The 25,174-nt window shown below is 43.4% G+C and overlaps 1 protein-coding gene across 2 annotated transcripts in view; it reads right to left on the bottom strand.

The window, feature by feature from the left end:
- SNX29 (sorting nexin 29) overlaps positions 1-25,174 on the bottom strand; it is a 511,081-nt gene that overhangs the window by 466,843 nt on the left and 19,064 nt on the right. For both annotated transcript variants that reach the window (XR_006411828.3, XM_026520303.4), the window contains exons 3-4: positions 23,908-23,960; positions 1,150-1,274 (exon numbers count right to left, since the gene is read on the bottom strand). Coding sequence is in view for 1 of the 2 variants with exons in the window: in XM_026520303.4 (XP_026376088.1) it covers positions 1,150-1,274; positions 23,908-23,960 (178 nt within the window). In the remaining variant the exon portion in view is untranslated. The remainder of the gene's footprint in view (positions 1-1,149; positions 1,275-23,907; positions 23,961-25,174) is intronic.

The raw sequence follows: 25,174 nt of genomic DNA, 5'->3' as shown, positions 1-25,174 counted from the left end.
CAATTAAAGATTTGTTGAAGGGCTGAGAGCAAAAGGAAGGGAGATGCACCAACACGTGGGAGTGGGAAAGGCAAAGGGCTTGTTTGGCAGACAATTCCCCACACCTCCACCAGACACGGCGAGGGCTGATGGTCAGCTGGGAACGAGGGGCACCAGCAGTGACACGGACTTCGTCACAGTAACAAGATTCAGGACAGCAGCCACAAGCAGGGTCTGAATAAACCTGCTCTTTAAACTGCTGGGGAAGAGGGGCACCTAGGTGGCTCAGTCAATTAAGCGTCCGACTCTTGCCTTCAGCTCAGGTCGTGATCTCAGTCATGAGATTGAGCCCCGCGTCAGGTTCTGTGCTGGGTGTGGAGACTGCTTGAGACTCTATCTCCCTTTCCCTCTGAGCTCCTCCCCCCCAACCCCACCCCACCCCACCTGCTCACATACTAGCTCAAAAAAAAAAAAAAAAGAAAGAAAGAAAGTGTTGGGGAAGAAGGACATAAGAATGTTTTTTATATGACATGATATACTTTTTAGGTCCAGAGCCAAAGCAAATCACTTTAAACAGCTTCCTCATCTGTACAGTGGAGAAAATAAAGGTCCCTACTACTCATAGGGCTGTCTTGAAAACTGAATGAGTTAATTCATATAAAAGATGAACGAAGTTCCAGGCTTGTGCAAAGTGCTCCCGTGTGTTAGTAGTGATTGTCAGCATTGTCCCTGTCTTCCAGGCACACAGGAGCACGGCACACTACTTAGACAACACTAAAATGGATGCTAGGAGAGCTGTAAGCTCAGAGACCTACTGAGTCTCCTGTTTCTGTTGCTGGTGTTGAAGGCGGACTTAATTACGAAATGTCATGCTATCCCCATGCACAAAATTAAAATACATCATCGATTTCCCAGCAATTGCCACACCACACTGGTGACATAAGGCCCTTGGCTGCAGGACCCTGAGCTCTCAGAGACTGGGACACATGGCTCTGAGGATTCTGCAGAGGACAACACCACTACTGACTATAGGTAAGACATCCTCACACGTGGATTTCTACACCATCAGGCTGCCCCCATCCCACTCCCACACAATGCCTGATTGCCCACTGTTAAAAAATAAATAAAAACTTTTAAGAAAAGACTCCATCCTCTGCGCTGCATCAGTACCTGTTTCAGTTTTGCTGGTGAAGCCTGCTGCCTGTTTGATCGCCGCCGCCGTTAGCGCTAATCCCCGGCTCCTCTTCAGGCCATGCTGCAGGACCGCCTCAAACTGGGCACACAGACAGGTTACCCTGCGAGAGAACCAGTGATTCATCAGTCCACCTGTGCAGGGAGAGAGACAAGCAGAGCAGCTCCAGCACCTCCAGGAAGGGGGTGAGTCACTAGCTCCAAGCCTCAGGGAAGGTACACTTGACCTGGACTTATGGGCAGCTAATTGACATGGAATTGACTTGGGCACCTCAGCACACCTCTCTCCATTTGTGCTCATTTCACATACCTCCAGGAAGCCCCACACATCCTGGCCATATTCATCAGACTCTTGAAAGCATAGTAACAATTCACAAGAAAGGAGGGAAAATGGAATTGGTGCCAGCCAACAGAGGAAAAAAATATATAAGCCAATTTAAAAACAAATCAGTCTGGCGTGGGGAGGGGTGGGCTGCTAACTGTATTCAATTCACAAATTCCAACTCTAATTCAAATTATATGTAGTTTAAGGAACTAGATTATCTTTCAAGAGATTGAATGCACCAGCCTGCCAAACTGGAAACATTGTATAATTTCATGGCCTGTTACATACGCTAAAAAAAATATGAATTCTGATTCTTGTTCTTTATTTTGTTGTAAGGGATTATATTATGAAGTCGGATCCAGAAACTCAATGGAATGAATTTTCAATTAAGTTACTAATGTGGATTCAATTAAATTTATTTCTCAATAACCAAAGAAATAGAAGCTTCACGAACATGTTGGCAAAGAAATGAAGTCAGAGCTACTACCTTCTATTCTTTACAATCCTCCCAGGGCTCCTGGGCACCTAGGCCATTGAATCTGCGGACTTAAAGGCCCTTCCATTCGCTCACGTAACCTATATTAAATCCTTGGGGCACCTGGGTGGCTCAATCGGGTAAGTGTCCAACCTTAATTTTGGCTCAGGTCATGACCTCGGGGTGGTGAGATCAAGTCCACATCAGGCTCTACACTGAGTGTGGAATCTGCTCAAGATTCTCTGCCCCTCTCCCTTGGGCCCTCCCACCCCACTTATGCTAGCACTCTCCTGTGCCCCCTCCCCACAAAAATAATAATAAATCCTGAACTCCTCCTAGGTACCAGACACTACTGTTCTAGGCTCTGAGGATACAAAGACACAGCACAGTCTCTGCCCCACCACATTTGCACAGTTCTAGCAGAGGGAGATACACAAAGATGCTAACCGGACCATTTCAGTTGATGGGAACTCTGAAGAAAATAAAACCAGATGAGGTGGTAGGTGAAGACACAGCCGAACAGGCTTAGACTCTTGGGCCTGAATGGAGGTAACCTTGGAGTTATGACCTGGATGTGACAGACACAGCAGACTAGGCAGAGGGACCCAGTGCAAAGTCCCTGAGGCCATCACCATCTGGCTCAACCTTGCCTAACTTCAGGCATTTCCTGTTCCACTCACCTCCACACCTGCAGTAATAATACTCCAAGGGCTTATTGCTCTGTGGGCGGTAAAATATTTTCATACCCATTATTTCATTAGCTCCTCCCATCAACATTATTTCATACAGGTGAGGCAGGTATTATCTCCATTTTACACCTAAAGAAACAGGCTAAAGACATTTCAGAGACAGTACATGAGTACATAATAAGCAGCATTGTAAGACTACATAATTAACAACACAGGTACTCCAGCCCTACCCAACCCCAAACTGATCCAAAGTAGATTCCAGATACACCCCATACCAAAGCAAACATGCTTATTCTGAGACAAATGTCCTCTCCTTCCCATACCCCACCTTTACTCAAGTTGTCCATCTATATCAGAAAACCCTAACATAGTGTCAGCAAATACACTGCACTCGTACATTTACTCTCCTTCTGTGCTCATGACGGACATCACTAATCCATCCCAGCATTCTGGGTGACCACTGCCAAAGATCAAAGCTGGCCCCCCACAGGAAGGAAGACTAATTGGCATCCCAAATCTAACACCTGTCCTCAACAACACTATTTGGTTTCTAGCTCCTACCTTGGCTCCCCTGCACCTAGCTCAGTGTCTGGTATGCACGCTCCATAAATGCTTTTTCATTGGTAGGGAAGTGACTAATTAATCTTGAGCCGTGAGTCCCAGAACACTCCCCTACATTGAAACAACCCTCTTTCCTAGGCATATGTCACTCTTAAATATGAGATGTGTATATGCTAGTCTCTCTACACATTCACACAGGCACACATTTAAGGGCTTCCTGAAAGCCGGGATACCTAACAAAACCATCTAAATTCCAGTAACCAAAACAGGCATGGCAAAATGGAGCCCAACCAAAGTCCTATCTCAGGGGAAAAACCCAAAACCCCAGGCTGTGTTTAGAGTTCTCCACAATAAACCACAGCCTGGACGCACCTGGGTGGCTCAGTCAGTTAAGCATCTGCCTTCGGCTCAGGTCATGATCCCAGGGTCCTAGTACTGAACCCCATGCGTCGGGCTCCCTGCTCAGTGGGGAGTCTGCTTCTCCCTCTCCCTCTTCCCCTCCTCCCTGCTCATGCTCTGTCTCTCTTTCAAATAAACAAAATCATTTTTAAAAACATAATAAAAATAAAAATACTTTTTAAAAAAAAAGAGAACATCCTGTATCTTTAAACAAATCATCTGCAAATATAATAATTGAATCAACAATCCCCGTTACTTTACTTGGCTCTAATGCACAAGTCAGGGGCTGCCCTACCAACTCTAGATAATATCTGGCCCCTAAAGGGAATGGAATGCAGGTGAACAGCACAAACCCAGTCCCCAAGGTTTGGATTACATCATCAGTATTACCTTCTAGATGCAGACAGGTCACAACCAACCTAACACAGCAGAAAACCCAGGGGGAGTACTAATCCTATAACTAATTCATTATGATGACTACCTTGCCGAAGGCCATGCTATTTATCGCCGTTCCCATGTCCCCTCTCACTTCCCCATTGGACCTGAGCTTATACCTACTGGTCACTCAAGACTTAGCTCAAGGGTCCCCTCTACCAGGAAGCCTTCCTGAGTGCTTCCTCATTCTGAACTTCTTTCTACTGCAGCCCTTGACCAACCTCTCTGTTAGTGATCTGCTTTAGAGATGCCCCCTCTTGCTGACCTGAGCTCCCACACAACAGGGATGGTACCTCACTCATCTTCATTGTCCCAGCACCTAGCACAATGCCTGGCTGCTATGGTAATGGTGACCAAAATGGTCCCTCCCCTGGGGGCATTCAGAACACAGACTTGATGGATATTTAGGGGACAGATGCATCTCCAGACATCTTGTACAATCTGTAATCTGAACCCAGGTCAGTTAGGACTAGTGAATCCAGCAGAACACACTTGTGCAACCACAGGCTCCTACACCCCTTTAGCACATGTGGGCACACTATAGGCACTAATTTATAACCTTGTCACCCTAAGGTTTCCGTTTCTTCTCATCTTTACTCAGTTATATGATCATTCCTGCAAAGTGAAAGGGACAGCTACGCTGTGGGATTCTTTCTTTTCTCAGCTTGGTCTCTCCTGTTTCCCAGAATGCTCTCTGTGAGATGCCTCCGGGCACCGCTATGGTGGGTCAGCTGCCTCCACGGCATTTCATCACAGCTAACTACCACTGTGAGTCGGTGAACGTCGCATGTTTGTGATTAAGTGGGGGGACGAAACAGCGAATGTTTTCATTTGTTTTAAAAGCACCACTCAAGGGACGCCTTGGAGGCTTGGTCGGTGAAGCATCTGCCTTCGGCTCAGGTCATGATCCCAGGGTCCTGGGATCGAGTCCCTCATCGGGCTCCCTGCTCAGTGGGGAGCCTGCTTCTCCCTCTGCCTGCTGCTCCCCCTCTTTGTACTCTCTCTCTCTCTGGCAAATAAATAAATAAATAAAATCTTTCCCCAAAAAATTTTTTAATAAATAAAATCACTAGTCAAGAAAATCACTTCAAGTTTTTATGCATACAACTGCTGACCAGATGAATGGATAAATAAAATGTGGTATTTCGAGACCATAGAATACTACTCAGCAATACTAGGACTTATGTACTGACACACACTTCGACAAAGATGAGCCTTGAAAATATTATGGTAACAGAAAGCAGTCAGGCCCAAAAAGCCACATGTTGTAGGATTCCATGAAATGTTGAGAAAACGTAAACATTTAGAAACCAAAAGTCAATTAGTGGTTGCCTAAGGCTGGAATTGGGGATTAATTGTAAACTGGCACAATAGAAAATAGGCATAATGAAAATGTTCTAAAACTGGGTGTGTTATTGGTTGCACAACTCTATAAATTTACTTTAAAAAAATCACTTCAGGGGGCGCCTGCGTGGCACAGTTGCTTAAGCAAATGACTCCTGGTTTCCACTCTAGGTCGTCAGATCGAGCCCCACGCTGGGCTCTGCACTCAGTGTGGAGTCTGCTTAAGACTCCTCCCCCACCCCGCCTCGTGCACACCCTCACACTGTATACTCACAAGAGGTAGATTTTTATGGTATGTAAATGAGACTTCAATAAAGCTGTTAAAAATAAAAATTAGGGCACCTGGGTGGCTTGGTTCGTTAGGCATCTGCCTTAGGCTCAGGTCATGATCCCAGGGTCCTGGGATCAAGCCCCACATGGTGCTCCCTGCTCAGCTGGGAGTCTGCTTCTCTCTCTCCCTTTGCCTGCTGCTCCCCCTGCTCGTGCTCTCTGTCTCTCAAATAAATATATAAAATCTTTTTAAAAATTAAAATTTAAAATTAAAAAAAAAAAAAAAACTAGAGCACCTGAGTGGCAGAGTCAGTTAAGCATCCAACTCTTGGTTTCCAACTGGGTGGTGATCTCAAGGTCTGAGATCGAGCCTCAGGTTGGGGCTGGCACTCAGTGGGAAATCTGCTTGGGATTCTCTCTCCCTGTCCCTCTGCCCCTCCCACCGCAGTTGATCGCAGCATGCTCTCTCCCTCTCTCTTTCTCAAATAAATAAGTCTTTAAAAAAAAAAAAAAACCGCCCTCAAGATGCTCAGCAAAGCCTGATAAAGGAATGAAGGAATGGAAAATTAAATACCTTGCTCCTGCTGAATTTAAAACTATCTACCAACACCAGCACAGCTGGACGCCACGTGAGCTTAACTAGTTTACTGCTGAAATTCTGCAAGCATTGGTTTTCCTGAGCTTTGACCTATATTTCAAGACTCCTTATCCTGCCACATTAATCTATAATAAGATTCTTAAGAATCCTGTACCTTTTTATGGCAAATGTTAGAACAACTGACAGGATCAGCAATAAAAGCTGCATTTGTACGAATGACATCAAATTAACCTTATAAAGAGGGCATATTTCAAAGTGCTCCTTTCACTACGTTATAGGAACCTTTTGGGGAAAACCAAGTACATCATGAAAATGGACCAGATTATCCTCATGTGGAAAGTGCCGATGTCACCTGGAATGGAGTCAACTGTACCCATAAAAATCAGCCAATTAACAGCATCAGACATATCTCAGACTTAGGACAATACAGTCACCACTAGCCGTGCTACAGCATGGCACCCTTTTGCAATGGGCCATGCTCTACATTTATGTATAATAAATTAAGTTTTCCAAAGGTTCGCATCCTTCAACCTGTAAATTTTCCTGGCAGATACCAATCCTCGACAGGAATCTACTAGTCAGGTAAAGATTTAGGAATGAACACACTGAAAATGACATCATCTACATCTGGGGAAAGTTAAAAACCACTAAAGATCTGACACTTGGGGAACTGGTTCAACAAACAATAGCACAGCTTATAACTGAATACTATTTAGCCCTTAAAACTCACACCAAGAGGGGCGCCTGGGTGGCACAGCGGTTAAGCGTCTGCCTCGGCTCAGGGCGTGATCCCGGCGTTACGGGATCGAGCCCCACATCAGGCTCCTCCGCTAGGAGCCTGCTTCTTCCTCTCCCACTCCCCCTGCTTGTGTTCCCTCTCTCGCTGGCTGTCTCTATCTCTGTTGAATAAATAAATAAATAAAATCTTTAAAAAAAAAAAAAAAACTCACACCAAGAGCTTATAATGAAAACCTACAAGTTTATAACATAAAATGAAAAATAAGCAGGATATGAAACTATATATTAAGTATGCCCTCAACTATGCTAAAAAGAAAAAAATCCTAAAGGGAATTATGTAAAAACATTAAGAGCCACTTGGTAAAAGAATTGCTGGTGATGTCTTTCTTAGCTTTATGCTTTTCAGAACTCAGCTTCTTTCCAACAAGCATTAAAGTGTATTCATGTCTCAAGAACCAGAAATACTGCCACCTTAAGCTACAACAAATGGAGAAATACAATTTAAGAGTTATGCTGAGGGATGTCTGGGTGGTTCCGTCTGTTAAGTGTCTGCCTTCGACTCAGGTCATGATCTCAGGGTCCTGGGATCAAGTCCCACATTGGGCTCCCTGCTTAGCAGGGAGTCTGCTTCTTCCTCTCCTGCTCCCCCTGCCTGTGCTCGTTCTCTCTCTCTCTCTCTCTCTCTCCCTCTGACAAATAAATAAATAGAATCTTTTTTTTAATTTTAAAAATAAATAAAAAATAAAAGTTATGGTGAGGAAAAAGCATACAACTATTTTAAATGCTTATAGTGAACTTGAAATAGCATTTTTAAAAGCTTAGATTAAAAAATAAACAAATTTTTAAAAATAAATAAAAAGCTTAGATTATAATGTTAAGCCAAAAAAAGCAGATCTACAAAGATGTGTTTCTAACCCACAAATAAAAAATATTGTTATAAATGAAACTATAACATTAAAATTTGATTTTTTTAAGTAAACAAAACAGGGCAAGGGAATTCCATTTACAATAGTAACAGAAGTAAAATAAATCTACTTTTACTTTTATTTTTTTTAAGATTTTTATTTATTTGACAGAGAGAGACAGCAAGAATGCGAACACAAGCCAGGGGAGTGTGAGAGGGAGAAGCAGGCTTCCCGCTGAGCAGGGAGCCCGATTCAGGGCTCGATCCCAGCACCCTAGGATCATAACCTGAGCCGAAGGTAGACGCTTAACGGCTGAGCCACACAGGCACCCCCCTCCCTTTTTTTAAGACTTTTATTTATTTATTTGACAGAGAGTGACAGCAAGAGAGGGAACACAAGCAAGGGAAGTGTGAGAGGGAGAAACAGGAATAAATCTGCTTTTAAACAAGAAAGATAGAAATCCTATACAAAGAAAAGCATAATATTTTCTTAAAAGGTATAAAGGTCAAAATAAATAGAAATACCATTTTCCTAAATAACATTCATAAATAAAAATGTCATTAATTAATGTATAAATTAATCATGTATACATCAATTAATGTATAAATTGAATACAACTCCAATAATAATCCCAAGGATTATAATAATAATTCCAAGGAAGGATGTGGCACAGTGTGGTTTTGGGTGCAGGGATAAATATATTGATGGAGTATGGGAAAACCCCTTATAAAAAATCCAAATAAATATGGAAATATTAAATATAATAATAATAGCACTTCAATTCAGATGGGCAGAATGGGCTATTTAAGCAGGGGCAATGACACACGTGGCCGGTTACAGGGCTGAAAGAAAAGAAGAATAAACCTGTGTCTCAAACTCCAGACAGAACAAAATTCCAGATGGATCAAGATAAAGAAAAATATAAATGGGAAAAAATAAAACTGTAAAAATAATAGAGAAAAATACAGAAGAACCTCAGGACAGGATACTCTAAAACTAAAATTTTAAAGTTTCATTCAGGGCGCCAGGATGGCTCGGTCAGTTAAGCATCTGACTCTTGGTCTCAGCTCAGGTCTTGATCTCAGGGTCATGGGTTCAAACCCCATGTTGGGCTCCACACTGGGCATGGAGCCTACTTACAAGAAATAGGTTCATCTAATTAACTGCATAAGATTCTTGAATTTCTAGATGGCAAAAAATATAAACATGGTAAAACAATAAATAATATACTGAAGAAAATACTTATAGCACATGTAACTGAAAAAGGATTAAAAGCCATCATACATGGAGAGTTTCTACAAATGGGTAAGGGAAAGACAAACAACTCAAATAATAATAAACTTTTCAAGTCAACAAACAAATCATGAAAGGAGGAAATATGGGCCAATAAACAGATGAAAAGATATTCAGTCTCACCAGTGGCCAGGAAAGTGTCACAGTACTAAGATACCAATTCAGGACTATCAATTTTATAACCAATCACACACAGATCAAGCACGAGTATATGTAAATGAGCACTGTTGGGAATATAAATGTGAATTGCTACATCTTTCTGCAAAATGGGACAGTAAAATTTTTTTTAATTTTTTTTTTAATAGCAACAAATAAAAAAATTTTTTTTTTGTTTACTTATTTTTGCAAGAGAGAGAGCACGCACAAGAGGGGAGAGGAGCAGAGGGAGAAGCAGACTCCACGCTGAGCAGAGAGCCCAACACAGAACTCGATCCCAGGGCCCTGGGATCATGACCCGAGCCAAAGGCAGATGCTTTAACTGACTGAGCCACCCAGGCGCCCTAGACAGTACAATTTTTTTAAATGCCCATATACTTTGATTCAGAAATCCTACTTCTAGGAATGTATCCTATAAAAATAAAAGCACTACTAATTTTAAAAATGAGCAAAAAGCATAAACAGACATTTCACCAAAGGGGATATATGCATACAAGTATGGGAAAATATGTTCAACGTCATTAGGGAAATGCAAATTAAAACCACCATAAGATATGATTGCACACCTATAAGAATGGCTAAAATAGGCAAACATGACAATACCAAATGCTGGCAAGAATGCAGAGGAACCGGATCACTCGCACGTTGTTGGTAGGAATGTAAATGGTACAGCCAGTCTGGAAAAAACTTTAGCAGTTTCTTATAAAACTAAATATGCAAATACCATCCACCCAACAATTGCACTCCCAGTGACTATCTCAGAAAAATGAAAACATTATGTTCCCACAAAAAACCTGTACATGAATGTTTACAGCAGCATTATTTGCAGTAGCCAAAAACTGAAACAAGCCAGATGTCCTTCAGTGAATTCATGAAGAGACAGAGTTTGGTCCCTCCACACCACAGAATACTACTCACAACAGAAAGGCACACACGCTGCTGATACATGCAACAACATGGGTGGATCTCATGGGAATCACTGAGTGGGCAAAAAACCCAATCCCAAAAGGTAACACACTGTGTGGTTCTGCTAATGTCATGTTCTCGAAGTGACAAAATTATAGAACTGAGGGGCAGATTGGTGTTTGCCAGGAGTTAAGGTGGAGAAGGAGGGAACAGGAGGGAGGGAGGGAGGGATGGTATAAAAGGAAGGATCCTGTGACAATGAAACTATTCTATTATCAGACTGTGGTGATGGACAGGTGTCCCTACACAGTGATCATCCTGCACAGAACTAAACACACACACACACACACACACACACACACACACACAAATAAATATAAGTAAACCTAGGGAAATCTGAAATACTGTCCTAGGGTTCTATAAGATATTATTACTAAGGGAAACTGGGGAAAAGGGAAACTGGCTTTTTCTATATTATTTCTTACAAATGTATATGAATCTACAATTATCTCAAAATCAAAAGTTTAAATAAACCAATATAAAAAGACTAGCAGGCAAAGATATATGTGTGTGTGTGGCTGTGTGTGTGTATATATATATATATATGTATATATATATATATATACACAAATACTTTTATTGAAGCACTGTTTACAATAGCAAAAGCAAAGACAGAGCAAGAAACAACTTGAATATCCATTAACAGGAAAATAGTAAATAAGTTACAGTACCTCCACACTACAAAATATTACAGAGACATTTAAAAAGAATGAGACAACGTATCTAATCAACCCTAAGAAGCACCACCTTCTCCCCCACACACACCTTTGAAATCCAGCTGTGCCTCATAATTGATGAAATTATACAAATAAAATTGACATTGGTCATGAAGATGCCATTGACAGTAAGCTGCACCATTCTGTTAACTACTGACCTTGAACAATCTCCATAATACACGGCCAGGTTTAAAAACAAAAACAACTGGGCGCCTGGGTGGCTCAGTCAGTTAAGCATCCGACTCTTGATTTCAGTTCAGGTTATAATCTCAGGTCATAATCTCCATAAATGGAGCCATATGTCAGGTTCTGTGCTGGGCATGGAGCCTGCTTAAGGTTCTCCCTCTCTCTCCCTCTCTTTCTGCCCCTCCCCACCCCTTACCCCCATTCACATGCTCTCTCTCACTATAAAAAAAAAAAAAGGCAAGTTATAGACTAATATAAATTTATATTATATTATATATAAATATTATATTATATTATATATAAATATATTATATTATATATAAACATATATATTATATATAAACATAATATATTTATATATATTATATTATATATAAATTTATAGACTAATATAAATTTGTGAGGGTGTAGGAGAAAGAGGAGTGGGTTCCAGTAATCATGTTCTCTCAATAATTTGCACCTTCTACCATTATTTGAGTAGAATTAAGCATCCCTGAAGATTCATGTAAATTCATCTACGGCAAGGATCATGAGGGCTGGGGCCGAGGCCCCACATCCCAGTGTGACAGCACCAGCGTGCAGGGGCCCTCTCCTGACTCCTTCCTGTGCCAGGGGTCCCAGCACCTGAGAAGCAAGCCAGCCTGGTGCTCTCAATTAGTGCTGCTTGCTGTGGCCCAGAGCATGCTCTCTCTGTGCTAAGTAAGTGAAATGGAAGTAAAGAACCAAATAGCCCAGAAATAATGCCCAGAGTTAAAGAACCAAAAAGATCTGTGAGAAAGATGGCAACCATCTAGGAGAAACTAAAATTGGCTTCAGTTTTATCCCATAGGCCATACAAAAATAAATTCCAGGTGGATTAAAGGCTTAACTATAAACAATAAAAATCTTACAAGAAATTTTTAAAAATACAGTATGCATAATCTAATATTGGGAAGATCTTTTTAAAACACCGAAAACCTATGGGGCACCTGGGTGGCTCTGTTGGTTAAGCGTCTGCCTTCAGCTCAGGTCATGATCCAGGCCCTACATCTGGCTCCCTGCTGAGCAGAGAGCCTGCTTCTCACTCTGCCTGCTTCTCCCTCTCCCTCTGCCTGCTGCTCCCCCTCCTTGTGCTCCCTCTCTCTGTCTCTCTGTCAAATGAATAAATAAAATCTTTAAAAAAACAAACACTGAAAACCTAGAAACTGGTAGGTAGGCATATGGGTACGTAAAAAGATATTTAATCATGTAAAAAATTTTTAAATGTGGTAGTATAATAGATACTGTTATCTGTGCTTACAATGATAATGGACAGATATGAAAAAATACTTACAAAGCAGAAAACAGATGAAACGTTAATTAATTATAATAATTTACAAAGAGCTCTCACAAACTGACAAGGGGACAAATAATCCAGTAAGAAAATGTATAATATGAAGGAGTTTTAAACAAAACAGTAAAGCCAAATAGCCAAAACATATTCAAGGGGAAAAAAAAGATACTGAAATTCACTACCAATCAAGGAAATGCAAATTAAAGTGAGTCTGAGCCATCACCATTCTTTTTTGTTTTCTTAAGATTTATTTATTTATTTGAGAGAGAGAGTGTATGCAAGGTAGGGGTTGGAGCAGAGGGAAAGGGAGACAGAATCTCAAGCAGACTCCACACTGAGTGCAGAGCCTGACCCAAGGCTTTATCTCAAGACCCTGAGACCACAACCTGAACCTAAACCAAGAGTCGAATGCTTAACGGATTGAGCCACGCAGGCTTTCACCCATCACACGTACAAAACTTCAAAACAACACTCACAACTACAGTAAGTAGGAAAGAGAAGGGTAGTCTCAGGCACTGCCAGCAGAAATTTTTAGAAAGATACCTGATCATAATAATTATTAAAAATAAACACATATTGGGGCACCTGGATGGCTCAGTTGATTAAGCATCTGACTTCAACTCAGGTCATGATCTCAGAGTCCTGGGATAGAGCCCTGCATAGGGCTGGGCGCTCAGCAGGGAGACTGCTTGTCCCTCCCCACCTCTCTCCGCCCCTCCCCCCAACTCATACTCTGTTTCTCTGTCTCTCTGATCAAATAAATAAAATCTCTTAAGAAAAATAAAGTAAGGGGCACCTGAGTGGCTCAGTCGGTTAAGCGTCTGCCTTTGGCTCAGGTCATGATCCCAGGGACCTGGGATCGAGCCCCACATCGGGCTCCCTGTTCAGTGGGGAGCCTGCCTCTCCCTCTCCTTCTGCTGCTCCCCCTGCTTGTGCTTTCTCTCGCTCTCTCTCCCACTCTCTGTCAAAAACATAAATATTTTTTTAATTATTTAAAAAAAGAAAAAGAAAATGAATAAAAAAATAAACACATATTGGGACACGTGGGTGGTTCAGTCAGTTAAGTGTCCAACTCTTGATCTCAGCTCAGGTTTTGATCTCAGGGTTGTGAGTTCAAGGCCTACATTGGGCTCCACACGGGACGCGGAGCCTACTTAAAAAAATAAATCAATTAATTAAATAAAATAAAAACACGTATTCTCGGGGTGCCTGGGTGGCTCAGTCAGTTAAACGTCTGCCTGGGATCGAGCCCTACGTCAGGCTGCCTGCTCAGTGAGGTGTCTGCTTCTCCCTCTCCTTCCTGTTCGTGCTTTCTCTCTCTCTCAAATAAATAAAATCTTTAAAAAACGAACAAAAAAACACATATTCTCTTTGACCCAGCAACCCAACTCCTAGAAATCTATGCCAAGGAAATAAAATCCTCACTATGTAAGTAAAGAAGCTCAAGGGTGTCTGTTGTTTCATTGTCCACGGTAGTGAACACTGGACACGAAGTTGCTCTTACCTCATAGGAAACTGTCTGCACATATGCACCATGAGATATAATGCAACCTCTTAAAAACAATTATTAGATTTACAAAATTAAAAATAATTAACACAATTACTAGAACCTTAACTTGGAAAGGTTTTGACAGGATTGTACCAAGAGAGAAAACGCAGATATGGAACATTATTTAGCATTCAATTTTTGTAAAACAATGGGAATAAAATCTCAGTGTGTGTGTGTGTGTGTGTGTGTGTACACACATCGGTGTGTTACTTGTAAAAATTTTATGAACATGGAGAAAATCACTGGTCATGAATATAAGGTACTCAGGGGGAAGGAAAAGAAGACATAATGGAGAAAAAAGAAGCCAAAAAAAACGTTGACAAAGAACCAGAAAAAATTCAAACCTGGGAGCAGTGAAAACTCACAAGGCAGTAGTTTTCAAGGCATTGGAAGTGTGAAGGTTTGAGGGTGGCAGACAGGCATGTAAAAAGAAATCAAATAAATGTTCTACCAGAGGAGCCAGAAATGAAAAAAATAACCAATTCTTCAATGGGTTAAATCACAATTTCTGACCAGTCTCAAAAGTGACTAATATCAGCACAGGCACTGTCTTCTCTGGGGCAGACAGACCTCCAGCTCTTCGTCCAGATGCAAACATGGCCTGGGATTCTCTGGGCAGATACGGAACTTCAAAATCAGGAACAGGAGCTGGCGGCCGGGAAGGAATCAGCTGAAGGAGCTGCTTTGATCCAACGGGAAAAAGAGAATGGAGAAAACACAAGTCCCTAGATGCAGAAGGAGTGAGTCAATGGGAAACGAGGAAACACAGAAGTGACGCTAAGCCAGGGGCCCACGGGCTCTCAAAGCTTGGTTGGAGCCCATAGCCTGGAAGAAAGAAAACTCCACACCAAAGCTTGCTTTAAAACAAACAAAACAAAATTTAAAACAACACACAATTGCTCTGATTTCTGACCACATCTTAGAGCCAGAGAACTGAAGTCTCATCCTCCGTGTCTCATCATCCATGTCCTGTCAGCCCGTCCGGCTTTTCAAGGCTCAGTCACAAGGCTTCTCGATCCCTCCGTCTCTCCTCCCAACCACCTCCACTCAGCCCTCCTGCCCAGTGCACAGAGCCACCCTCGCTGCTCCCCAGGCCCCCTCTCACCCCACCCAGCCCCCCGCACCTCTTCCAGAAATGCAACTCTGACTATGCTGTTATACTTCTTTGTTTTTCCCCCACCCATACTACACTTTGCCATGGCACATGGGACATGACACGATTTTAGGAGGAACAGAGATGAACGTGTTTATGTTATCATTTCAATGCATCAAGAAAGACTATAGTCAGCCATCAGTCTTTGATTTCACTTATGACAAGACCAGAGTAGACAGGGCCTTCACCTTCCACCACAAGCCAACATCTGGCTCAGATGGTATACAGAAATGGCAAAAACTGTGAAAATGGAATGCAAACAGCCACAGTTTAAGAAATGATACCTTACGGGGCACCCGGTGGCTCAGTCTGTTAAGTGTCTGCCTTCAGCTCAGGTCATGACCTCAGGGTCCTGGGGTGAAGCCTCCCTGCATCAGGTTCCCTGCTCAGGGGAGTCTGATTGTCCCTCTGCCCCTCCCCCTGCTCATGCTCTTGAGCGCTCTCTCTCTCTCTCTCTCTCTCTCAAATAAGTAAAACCAAGGGAGGGAGGAAAGGAGGGAGACCCTAATGGGTAAAGTTCAAACACTTTTCCGTGACAGTAAGAGAGGAACCTCCTGACTTTCCAGACCATCTCCCAACACATACAACACATCTACAATCCCATTTTCTCACACCTCCCTACACTGTCCCACTTGCTACTCCTGCTGCCTGGAATTCCCATCCTACCCATCTGACCACTAAAGACCCCACACCCACCTCTCACGTGTGGACTATGTAATTCTTACTACAGGCCATGATGACTATCCCCAATTTACACACCCATGTCCTGGACTCCATTCTGATTTCCCTGGGACAGCAACCAACTCACCCAGTTTGTATCCCCAATGCCAACACAGTGATCTACAAACAGACATCTGTTGGATGGAGGGATTAATGAGCAATGAGTCTCGCCTTTAGTTTCCAAGTTAGCCAAAACCCTGGTATGACTAGTCATAGAAAGAAAACACACTGAGTTTAGTAAGTTGCAACCGGCTATGCCAAGCAAACACCGTGACATCTAAGGAAGTGGGGCTGTGATCATCATCTCACTTTCCAGATGGTACGACAGAGGCCTGGAGAAGCTAAGTAGGTCCAAAATTACACAGCTGGTAATTGGTGATTTGTGGCTGGGTTGGACATCTGACATCACAGTTCATACTTCATGCTCACCTCTACCATCTCTCCACCATCAGGGACAGTGATGACGAGGATGATGGCGATGATGATGCTTACATATTGTTTCCCATGGGCCAAGCACTATTTTCCATAGCTATCAATATAAGCAATATAAATATTTATTAAAAATCAGACGTGGAAATGTGCTCAGATTTGCTGAATGCCCTAGGGCTCCCCAGTAGCTAAAAATAATCTTTTTCCAAAAAGAAATCAATTCATTTGATCAATACAGTAAAATGAAAGAATATGCAATGTGGAAAAAAAAAGAATATGCAATGTGGAACTATCTCCTACATATCGTCAAGGTGGAAATGAAGTACTCAGGATAGGGAGGAGAGATAATCCAATTAATGAACCCCAAGATCTTTTGCAGGATGAGAAGCATTAGAATATCCAGTCGACACCTCCAACTAATAGGATGGTAAGAAACTATGACAAACTGAAGACGAAAATCACATGATGAACATCCCGAGACATTTAAAAGAGGAAAAGGAATGCCTGGAAAAGCCATCTGGTTTCACAAGTGTCCAGGGGAATACATATGACAGTTTTCAACTATGCTAAGAATGACATTAGGGAACAACAAAGGGCAGCTGGCTTCGTATTGCAGCTTCCTGCAGAGTTCAGAATGTTTCTAATCCCTCACAGGTACAGAGAAACCACCAAACCAATCACTGTTCCCTGGCAAGCTTTGAAAGGAGGGGAAATGCTCCGCTCTTCTTCTGACATACTCACCAAAAGGGTCACAAAAATGTACAATTCCTAAACGTCCTGAGACGAATAGCCAAAGCCAACTATTGCCTCCCTGTAACGGCAGAGAGACCCGGTATGCAGAGCATATTCACCAAGTGTCAAGACAAAACTGCAGTGACAATAACAATAGCTAACAATTTCTGGAAACTTACTAGCCACCAGGCACTGTTAGAAAGGCTCCACGTAACCTAACTCACAACTCTACCACATCAATGTGATAGCAACCGTACCCGTTTACAGATGAGGACACTGGGCCATGAGAAAGTCAAAACTTGCCCGCAGACCAACATGACTTGGGACTGGCAACACCAAGGCTCAAACTCTGAGCTCCGAATCCCACACGCCTTCTGCCGCCCCGCAGCTGGGGCTGCTGTTTATGATTCCAAGGCGAAGCTTCCAGATTGTGCTGGGTAATTCCACGTGGGAAGAAGATGCTTCTGAGGGACAATAACGTATCTAGCCCTTGAGGTAACCTCCAGTGCCTGCTGAGTTCTTCCGCCATTATTTCTAGAAACCAAGGTATTTAAAAAACACGTTACAGCCTCCCATCGCCCGGCATGACTGACAGTCCACGGAATAATTTTAATGAAGCACAAGAATGGGTCTTTGTTCTTAGGGGAACACAGAGCACGAGAACAACTCCAAGAGAGAGGGGTGAGAAACGCATGCATTTCGGGGCCCAGCGACTGCCCCCACTTCCTCCTGGGGAGGTTTCTATGGACAAACGCTGATGAAACAAGCCCTGCCTCTAATTTCCCTTCATTTCAATGGTGCTGGACACTCTCCACGAGGACTGGTGCATGCTGCTGTGTAATCTCAAAGATCAGTTCTCCCTCCCACACATTCACGCTTTGCATCTGGTATGAGCCCAACAGCACTGGATAGCGTGGGGACCCAAACGCCACACAAAGCTTCAGACTGGCTCCTTGCCAGACTCCAGTCCTTCACAAACGGCTGGGCAACTTTTGTTACACCTGAGGATAGATACCGTTATTTACCTGTCCTGAGTTTGACTTATTTTTCCACGTAAAGAAGCCAGTTTTAAAAGGGAAAACTATCGTTATTGCAAATAGAAAGCCAGCATCATGCGCCCTACAGAGTAAATATAAATGCAATTAAATTAAAGTATTAAATTCTGTCTCTGCCACTCTGCCAGAGGAAGACTGAGCCTGAAGCCTCTGTTTAAAGAGGAGGAGGGGGCTGCTGGGGACATACTAGTTTGAAATGGAGGATACTGTTGTTTTTGTAGGTCAAAAGGATCAAATATTAGCAATTTCATTTAATTCAACCTAACTATTAATACCAAACCAAGTCTCACCACCAGTATCACCGAGACTGAAAAAGAAAAGGCGAACCACTGAGCCACTAGGCAACTAAAAGGAATCTAATGCCATGACATTTAACGCTTAAAAACATGTTAGGCACTCGCAGTGATACAAATGTCTCATTTGAGGAAACTGTGTGTTAGAAAAACAGGAGGCAGTGAAGTGTCAGAGAATGAGGACCACAGTAGGAATACAAAGTCTGTCTCCAGTCCTACTCCACTACCCACAAACCACATGACCCACCCAACCAAATCTGTGCGCCCAGCACCAGTGTGTACTAGATACTAAGTTAATGCTGCATAAATGACCAACCTCCGAGTTTCTACACTGGTAAAAGTAGGGAAATCATCCCCTCTCCTGCTTGTCTATACCTCAGGGTCACTGCAAGGATCAAATGAGACCGATGATATAGACACGAACATTGTTAAACCACAGAGTACTGTCACACGAAAGACTGTCACTATAATACAGTAGAAACAGAGGACAGCTGCTGGGCACTGTGGGCAGCCCATGTTCATAATAGACCCCTTCATCACAGCACCCAGACTGCATTTGAAGGTTTATTTCTTCCTCACTGGATCCTGTCTTGGGATGGTGAACCCAAGTAGACATCTTGCACTGAGCAAGCCAGTAGAGTCCCAGGAAGCTCCTTCCGCCAAATCCTTCTGCTGGTGGCCAAGAGGGGACATGTGACCTGAGACTGGCCAATCAGGTGCTTCCTCCCTGAAACGTCCATCCTGAGCAGAATGAGAGAGTCACTCCAGCAGCAGAACCTTAACTAGACCACCATTCCTGTTAGAAGACCATTTCTGGGCCCCTGTTTCAGCTTAGGAGGCTTCCAAAGTTGTCTTGACTCCTTCCTGTTTCCAAACCTGGCCTGTCATCAACTCTATAAGCTCACAACTTCCTCAACTCGAGTCGATTTCCCCTGCTTGTTACCAAAGAGCCTTGGCAGAAACAGCTGTGTACCATCCTTCCAAAGCTTCCTACTGATGTTCATCCAACCAGCTGGAATCTAGCTGTCACCATAGGCCAACACTCCCAGTCATGCCTAGAACTGTGCCTAAGACAGTAAATTTAAAATGGCATTCAAAGATAACATTTGGCCTTTTAAGAAAAAAAAATCAGGGGCGCCTGGGTGGCACAGCGGTTAAGCGTCTGCCTTCGACTCAGGGCGTGATCCTGGCGTTATGGGATCGAGCCCCACATCAGGCTCTTCCACTATGAGCCTGCTTCTTCCTCTCCCACTGCCCCTGCTTGTGTTCCCTTTCTCGCTGGCTGTCTCTATCTCTGTCAAATAAATAAATAAAATCTTTAAAAAAAAAAAAAAAAGAAAAAAAATCCCTTCCAATTATCCATTATGCATTAACAGACACTGGTTCTTAGCTTCCTGCAGGAAAATGAGGGAAGAGACACATCTAAGGAGCTCCACCTTGCAAATGTGACTGAGAACTATACCTGGAGTTACACAGAAAGAAATCTTCCATCTTCAATTGTTCCTCTTAGAGCAAGAGAGAACGTTGATAAGGCTCACTAATTCACATTTGCCCTTCCCTTCTATTTGCAGACTACTATCTCCATCAGTAGGCAGCATGGGCAGGAGTCACAGCTGAGTGATGACTGTCCCCACCAGACTTCATTCCCTATGGAGTGAAATTAACACCTACATGGCTGGCACTTTTACACACAGTATCTGACTTAATCCTCCCAACCAGCAAGGTAGATGCAATTCTCATCACCTTTTCCGATGTGTGGGTTTTCCCCACACCACTAAGCAATTCTGACACCAGCTGGGTGTCCTACAACTCAACTCAATTCTGACACCATCTACCCAGAGACAGCATTAGATCCCACAGGTGAAGGTCTCAGTTCTACAAGACTGCACACATCCCCCCCTACTTCCGATGCTGGTCTCAAGCCCAGATTATCACCTGTACTTCTGACTGACTGGCTATGTATCTCGAAGATTCCCACGACCTCTTCTGTAGGTTAATATGCCAGAGTGGCTCACAGAACTCAAAGAAGCATTTTACTTACTAGATTACCAGTTTATAATACTCAGGAACAGCCAGGTGGAAGAGATGTGTAGGGCCAGGTAAGGGAAAAGAACACGGAGCTTCATGCCCTCCCCAGGAACATCTCTCTCCCTGTGCCTCCACATGTTCACTGACCTGGAAGCTCTCCGAACCCCATCCTTTTGGGGTTCTTATGGAGGCTTCATTACCTAGGTGGGATAGATTAAATCATTAGCCTTTGGCAACTGAACTCCTTCTCCAACCCCTCTCCTCTGCCCAGTGATGGGGGGGCTGGGAAAGTTCCAACCCTCTAATCATAGAATTGGTTCTCCTGGCAACAGGCCCCAACCTTTGGGACTTTTTAAAAGTCACTGCATTAACATAACAGAAGACACCTTTATGGCTCTTATCACTTTGAGAATTCCAGGGGTTTCACAGCTTGGTGACAAGAATGACCAAGAACAAATATAAATACCTCGTGATCCATGGTATAGAGCAAGGAAAACAGATACAGACGACCAGCACTTGGTGGGGTGGGTGGGGGGAGAATTGGTATCAAGGATCTGAAGATTTCCCTGAAAATTATTAAAAGGCTTTAAAAAGAAACAAAACAAAAACAGAAAAGGACAGGCCAGGGTCGCTGGAGCAAAGAGCAAGGCTGTGTTAGGGATGTGAGTCTTTTTCCACAAAGCAAAGAGAAGCCAGGGGAAGGTTCTCCATGGGGGAGTGACGGGAAGGCATCTGCATTCTGCAGAAGTCTCTCTGTACAGAGGAAGCAGGACAAGAAGGAAGACAGAGTCAGTCTATGGCAGCCATCCTGGGGGAGACGTGGTGACTGGGACAAGGTGACAGCAGGGGAGCTGGAGAGAAGAGAATACATTTGAGATCACTTCTGGTGCTGGACCATTTGTCAGGGGTGGAGAAGAAAAGGACTCATCTATCTTTTCAGACCCCAAAACAAAATGTTCACAGACTTTCCCTCTTGAGGTTAAGCTTTCTCACAGAATAAGGACAATGATGTGGCCTTTCCGATGTGAAGGTGATGCCACCTTTACCCAAACTTATTTCAAAGATAAGACCAAGACTGTTATTGAGAAGGCACTGTCCAGGTGAGGGAAAAATTATTTTTTTTTAAACCCAGCTTCGAAACCAACAAAATCACGAAATGTACTATAGCACGGGAAGAACAGACTTTGGAGCCCTAGAAACTAGGGTCCCTTGCAAGTTTCACTTTCTCAGATGTGTAACCTAGGCTGGTTTATCCTACCTCTCTGAGTCTTTGCTTATCGGTAAAGAAGGAGTAACACCACCACTCCTCCTCCTCCAGGTGCTGTCCTGCAGACGAAGCATCAACATGAATCATGAGCGGCAGGAAGCAGTAACTATTATTATTAATATAAAGCGGCATATACTCCTTCCAGCCAGAAAGGACAGCTCTCACTGAAGGAATTCACTTTCTAACTTCTACTAAAACATATTATTGTACCCAATAAAAATCTTAGTAGTACATTAATCTAACATTGAGAGATGGATTCTCTCTGTCAGGAAAAGAACTGGACAATCATGGGGGGAAAAAAAGAACAAGTGAGGAAGAAGTCCTGAGTCCACATACCCACACACAGCCACACGGATGCACACACGAACACGCTCGTGTGCGCACACACAGGCCGTCCAGGATGGGATGGAGAGCTGCATTATTGCTTAGTAAGCCTCCCAGATGATTCTGATGCAGGTAGACCTTGCATCCCCAAATCAGGACGCTTGTGCTGATCAGGCCCAGGCCCCATAGTAGAGCCTCGTGAAAAACTGAAGTAATCAGCGGGCTAATGATCTGATGCCACAGTGTATATACTGAGAAGCCAATGTGTGACAGGCATGAAATGTCCGTGCAAAACACTGAGAGGTACACACTACAGGAGTCGCCCCTCTGCCCTCAAGGCTCATAAGCCTCGTGGTGGCACAGCTATGTAAACACCTGACTACGGCACAATGCAGTGCACACGCTCACCCGGACGGCAAGTCTTTCCTGAGCACCTTCTCCATGCTTCCAGGCACCGGGGATACATGAGTGAGTAAGACAGCAAACATCCCTGCCCGCACAGAGCTGACATTATGACACGGAGACAGAAATCAACAAAATAAAAAAATCTAACGTACAGTCTGTTGGTTGGTGCTAAGTGTTAGAGAGAAAAACTAGAGGAAAAAAAGGGACAGAAAAAGGGAGGGGTACAGTTTTAAATCTGCACCAGTTCAAACAGCCCCCCACAGCTCTATTAAAATTTAGCACAATGTGCTTTGCTCGCAGCTAGTAAAGCAGCGGAGACGCGGGTCTGAAAGGACAGACGGGACTGGCTCTGCTGGGCGGGGTGGGGGCCGCCGCCAGGCTCCAGGATGAGATGAATGCTGAGCAAGTGAGTTCCCTTCCCTTCCCTTCCTTTGCGGGAATGCGCCTCCTGCCACCATGAATCAGCCCTGGATGACTTCACAAAGCAAATGCCTGTGTGTCCCTTACCTTTGCCAAAACATTTCCGTCTCCTCCCAGTCAATGTGAGAAGCTTATGCAATTACATCAGCCCTTCGTGGGTCATGAAGGTCAATTGCAAATTTTAGGGTTTTTTTTTTTTAATTATAAAAGAAACACATGATCGCAGTATAAAATATGAAAAATATCAGAAAATATAAGGATTCCCAATATCCTCAACCCCAGGATTACCTCTGTTCACATTCTGGTACGTTTTTCACCAGAGTGGTGGTTTAACATGCTAGCATCACTCTGCATCCGTATAATTTTCTATCTTACTCTTTTTATTTTAACTACATATATAATTGGTAAATTACTACATGTGCATTCCTCTGCTTAAAACAAATGTTGTACAGACATCAATTTTAATGGCTACGTAACATTCCGTCCTACAAACGCACTGCACTTTATCAGCCATCTCCCACCTGTTGAGCATTTAGATTTCTGAGCTGCCATTGTGATCAATTACCCTGAAAATAACTATGCAGAAGGGTATTTCAGGTAATTCCCTCAGAATGGACTACTAGAGGGAAGGAGTATCACAGGAAGCTGCAAATACTCTAGACAGGTCTACAGATCACCCAAACTGAATCACCGCACCACTGCACAGGCAGAATACAGAAGCTAGTCATCTCTGGCCGCCTTTCTGGTCCTGACAGTAAATGGTTTTAGGAGAGACATGTGGGGTGCCTGGGTGGCTCAGTCTTTAAGCGTCTGCCTTTGGCTCAGGGTGTGATCCCGGCGTTGTGGGATCAGGCCCCGCATCAGGCTCCTCCGCTGGGAGCCTGCTTCTTCTTCTCCCACTCCCCCTGCTTGTGTTCCCTCTCTCGCTGGCTGTCTCTCTGTCAAATAAATAAATAAAATCTTTACAAAAAAAAAAAAGAAGAGACATGTTTACCTGCTGTCGGAATCCGAGGCGATCTCCTTTCTCCCTCCAAAGCGGATCTGGCACTGCACGGAAAAAGAAGCCAGTGAGATCGGCAGTTGGGATGGGACACTCAGACGTCACAAACAGCCCACACAGGCTTTCAGGATCCTGGGACACACGGGACCAGGAACCCCAGGTGCCCTGGGTGTCAAGCCAAGATGTGAGATGTGGACACCCCAGCCTTCTAGCCACCGCTTACAGGAAGCCCTTATCTGCCACTTCTACAGAGGGGAGCCTTGTGGGAAAACAACACCAACAGGAAAACAAAAGCACACAGCCTTGTGCAGATGATCCAGGAAGCTTCTTCTGTGTGTCAGCAGCTGGCTATCTGAACACAGAGCTCCCAAGGGGACAACAAAAACTTACACAAATCTGTGATGATGGGTGCCTTTGGAAAGGGCTCCAAAGTTGTTAAGCCTGCCTATAAAATTATGGCAGCATGGGGGCGCCTGGGTGGTGCAGTCGTTAAGCGTCTGCCTTCGGCTCAGGGCGCGATCCCAGCGTTCTGGGATCAGGCCCCACATCAGGCTCCTCCGCTGGGAACCTGCTTCTTCCTCTCCCACTCCCCCTGCTTGTGTTCCCTCTCTCGCTGGCTGTCTCTCTCTCTGTCAAATAAATAAATAAAATCTTAAAAAAAAAAAAATTATGGCAGCATGATTCAAGCTTCAACCATGTCATCCGACTGTGCCAAATGACATTTTACCCAGGGTGGGTACAAATAAAAGCAAACCATTCTTTCCTCTTTAATGGTGGTAAAAAAAAAAAAATAGATAACATAAAATTTACCATTTTAACCATTTTTAGTTATATACCATTCAATTCACAATACAGTGCCAACATCAGCAGTAGCCACTACTGTCTTTTAAAGGTGTGGAATCTCCACTGTGGGTAGCAGGCTTGCAAGATTCCAGAACTTACTCTCCAAAGAATGAATGAATGAATGAATGAATGAATGATTTTAAATGATAGATTTGTCAAAACTCATAGAACTGCACACTTAAAATTAGTGTATTTTATTTTATGCCTCAGTTATACCTCAGTAAGATTGACTTTCAAAAGGCCTATGTACAATACTTTCATCCCCCCCAAATCATAACAACAATAGTAACAGCAGCTCTGGGCATAGGCTCCAATTTATTTCTGTTTAACGGCTACATTCAAAGTGGTTCCACTTGCCTCTTCATTTTCTTATTACAGTTCCCCCTTCTGGGAGAAAGAAACAAATAACGTGGGCTCC

This window comes from Ursus arctos, unplaced genomic scaffold (genome assembly GCF_023065955.2).
Source record: "Ursus arctos isolate Adak ecotype North America unplaced genomic scaffold, UrsArc2.0 scaffold_2, whole genome shotgun sequence".
In the NCBI taxonomy this organism is placed as follows: Eukaryota; Metazoa; Chordata; class Mammalia; order Carnivora; family Ursidae; genus Ursus; species Ursus arctos.
The sequence above is the reverse complement of the archived record's forward strand: the minus strand, read 5'-3'. Positions and strand labels throughout refer to the sequence as shown.